General features: G+C 43.4%; 1 protein-coding gene across 1 annotated transcript in view; it reads right to left on the bottom strand.

Moving 5' to 3' along the window:
* Nucleotides 1–3,564, bottom strand: part of LOC101853789 (VWFA and cache domain-containing protein CG16868) — a gene marked incomplete in the record, with an annotated part of 27,011 nt that overhangs the window by 3,884 nt on the left and 19,563 nt on the right. The window contains 2 exon segments of the mRNA XM_035969911.1: nucleotides 282–473; nucleotides 3,347–3,434. Of these exon segments, the coding sequence (XP_035825804.1) occupies nucleotides 282–473; nucleotides 3,347–3,434 (280 nt within the window).

The raw sequence follows: 3,564 nt of genomic DNA, 5'->3' as shown, positions 1-3,564 counted from the left end.
GTTTGTCGGTCCGTCAGTCAGTCTGTCTGTCTGTCTGTCTGTCTGTCTGTCTGTCTGTCTGTCTGTCTGTCTGTCTGTCTGTCCGTCTGTCTGTCTGTCTGTCTGTCTGTCTGTCTACGTTGACAGGAGTCCTGTACTGAAAGGAAATACAGTATATATCGACTCCTTTGCCGAAGGATTCCAAAAATGAACTGCCAACTATTTTTGTTCGGAGCGAGAATTTGTTATCTTAATTCTGTTAACCAAAAGAAGTGTTAAGCTTTGTAAAGCTGTAAGATTACCCGGATTGATCCTTGGGATCGCTCCTCCCCACCACCAAAATTTCTCCTCCCTTGGTGGTAACGGTGGTGGTAACGGTGGTGGTAGCGGGGGTGGTGGTGGTGGTTGTAGCGATGATATGCAGACACGTAGGATAAACGATAGATACTGTCCAGAGACACTCTTTGTTTTGTTTACATTCGACCTCAGCAGTTCTGGGGAGTCACAGAAAAAGGAAGTCCTTGAAATTGTTCTGTTTGCTTACTTGTTTGTTTGTTTCTTTTCTTGCTTAGTTGTTTGTTTGTTTGTTTTTGTTTGTTTGTCTGTTTGAGTAAAGAGTAGCACATGGACACAACAACGGTCCTATAGTGCAGGGAACGAGTAAAGACGGACAGATAGGAACAATAAGGGGGGAGGCGGGGGGGGGGGGGGGGGGGAGCAGGACCTATCAGTGGCACGCTCGAACCACCCACACCCTCACACATTATTGTGAATTCCAATGGTAATACCATGTATGATGTCACACTCAGACATAATATACTGAGATACAAAAGTTCTGTCACACCCATTATATTGCGATACTTTTCGCTACAGTGTAAAAAATTGCTTTAAAAATAAAAGTATGTTTTGTGTGACTTATGAGACTCCTCGTGCATGTACAGACGACAGAAATCATAAACCGGAAGCAGTACGAGGGCGAAGTGTTGATTGATTTCTCCCTTGATGTGGAGCCATTCTAACCCTGTTTCTTCGAAGAAATCGCCAAATCTGGGCACCACAATATTGGAGATGGAAACAAAGACGTTTGTAAAGTGTTCTGTCCTCCAATGGTTCAGGTTTTTAATTCGTCTCATTGATGGAAGAGAAAGACTATTTAAAAGAAGAGGATAGAGATAACACAAAGCCAACGTCCACAAAGTGGACCGATCCGGTGCCTGAAATGTGTTGGTGTAGGGTGGAATCTCTGTTCTTTATCATACACATTTGGTAACTTTTCAAAGCAACATCAAAAGACAACGGTATCGTGACGAAACTCGTTCTCCACGTGTCTTGCTAACTAGACAACGCCCAGCCCCATGAGGCCATGATCAGTCAAAACTCTTTCCAAACTCATCAAATCATTGTTTTGGACTGGCCTGCAAGATCAAGAAGCCTTAACCCAACAGAACATCAGAGTCAGAAGACCTTGACTGGAAGATGAAAAACTGGTCGCACTCCGTATAAACTCGCCAGGAACAGAAGGCTGCACTTCACAACGAATGGCCGGGGGATTCCTCAAGCAACCAAGAGAACATTAATTCTGTCAATGAACAGACGTTTTGTATCAGTAATTCAATCTGGACCCCCGTGTGGTTCCCGGGGCCCTGTCCAAGAGACAGGGGAGCAAAGAATAGGACCACTGTGTTAGTACCGCGCATGTCGTAGAAGGCGATTAAGGTCGGTTAGGCATAGGGTTAGCAGCCCTTTCCCGTAAAACAAAAAACAGCTACAAAAACATAAACACCAAAATGTTGTTGATGGCCATGTTCCACTGAGAGAGAGAGAGAGAGAGAGAGAGAGAGAGAGAGAGAGAGAGAGAGAGAGAGAGAGAGAGAGAGAGAGAGAGAGAGAGAGAATTCAAGCTGGAAGATGCCACACGCAATACTAAGCAAGCTTTGATTTGGATTTTGCAAGGGTCAGTGTGAATAATATTATCTCCCTAGAATAAGGAAAGCCATCGGTCAATTCTTTTCAAGTCATGTTAACAGAAAATGAATAAAGATCGTGTGTACCAAATTTCTCTTGGCTATGTTGAATAGTAAATGAGTTATTTTACTTTTAAGGTGGGTGTGACAGAACTTTTGCAACACGGTATATGTTTGCATATTCTACGAGTATGTATTCTCCCCATTCCTATTTACTTTTTACTTTTACTGTTTCATTCTGTGTTTTCGTCACGTGTCGAGGGGAGATGCAATTTTCTGTGATAGGCCAGCTCAGGGTTTCTTTGACGCCCTTAATCCTCCTTTTACGTGGCATTCCTCTTCCTTTATAGCCTGAGTGCTTGGTGTTAAAGACTCCCGAGGTTGGCTGGCTAGGTGACAAACGTAACACGTGGCCAAACATTAAATTTTATTCTAGGTGTAGTCCCTAAAACGACATATTATGAGTCAAACAGGCATACTCCTACTTGACCTCACCGCGCTCCCCCTTTTCCGACTTAATATTACAGCTATTGCAATGTACGGCTCTTTTTGTCTAATCAGACGGTCAATTTAGCTTAAGATAGTCTCAAGGTTGTCTTCCTGCAGCTTCTTTCAAGGCTAATTCTTCCTTTGTTTGAAGAGCAGATTCTGTCCCACTGCTTGCATGTCAGTGACATGGATCGAAGTTCTGTATTTCCGCTGTTTTCTTTTCGTTGTTGGCGCTTCTCAGCCTGGTTGTTTCTAAGGCTGCCCTCTAGCATTATAGTTCTTTCCTTTATCGTTTTCCTCCATGTTTTCCTGTCCTCAGCTATTTCTTCGCAGATGATAACATCTACTCCAAGCTTAGATAAGCTGTTTTTGAAGGTATTTTTGTACCTCAATTTTGCTCTTCCTCTTGGTCTCTTTCAGTGGGCAAGTTCTCCATAGAGAAGTTGCTTCGGAATCTGGTTGTCGTCCATTCTCTTGACATGGCCCAGCCATCTCAATCTTTTTAAACTAAGGATAGTTGTCATGCTCTGAAGGTTTGCCTGAGCTAACACTTTAACATTTGTAACCTTGCCACGTCACACATGGAAAATTTCTAGGCGCTTTTCTTGCCTGCTGTACAAGGTCCATGTTTCAGATCCATAAAGGAGTGTGCTGAGGACGCATGCTTCGTAAATCTTGATCTTTGTTTTAACAGTTAATCTCTTGTTTTTCTACGCTCGTTTTGTCAGCCTTCCAAAAGTTGTTGCTGCTTTCCCTATCCTGGTGTTGATCTCATAATCAAGTGATGTCGTAGAGCTGATGGTAGACCCCTGGTAACTGAACTTGTCCGCTGTCTCAAGTTCCTTGTCTTTCAGCTATATATGGCTATTGAAATACTCACAATAATAAAAACTAATATACCAACTCACACTCACATTTCGCTGCATGTTCGAGAACATGCACTCACACCTGGGCTGGGAGGGGGCGGTCTGCTCACAGAGTTCATCGGGTCTTGTGGCTCATCTGAGGATTTTGTTTTTGGATTTTTACAGTTTTGTGTTCGTCTGTCCATTCGATGACTATTTGTGTATTCGCGCCTGTGCATGCAATTGTGCCTGTGTGTGTGTGTGTGTGTGTGTGTGTGTGTGTGTGC

Source organism: Aplysia californica, unplaced genomic scaffold, assembly GCF_000002075.1.
Source record: "Aplysia californica isolate F4 #8 unplaced genomic scaffold, AplCal3.0 scaffold00194, whole genome shotgun sequence".
Classification (NCBI taxonomy): Eukaryota; Metazoa; Mollusca; class Gastropoda; order Aplysiida; family Aplysiidae; genus Aplysia; species Aplysia californica.
Note: the sequence above shows the minus strand (reverse complement) of the source record. Positions and strands in the feature narration are given on the sequence as shown.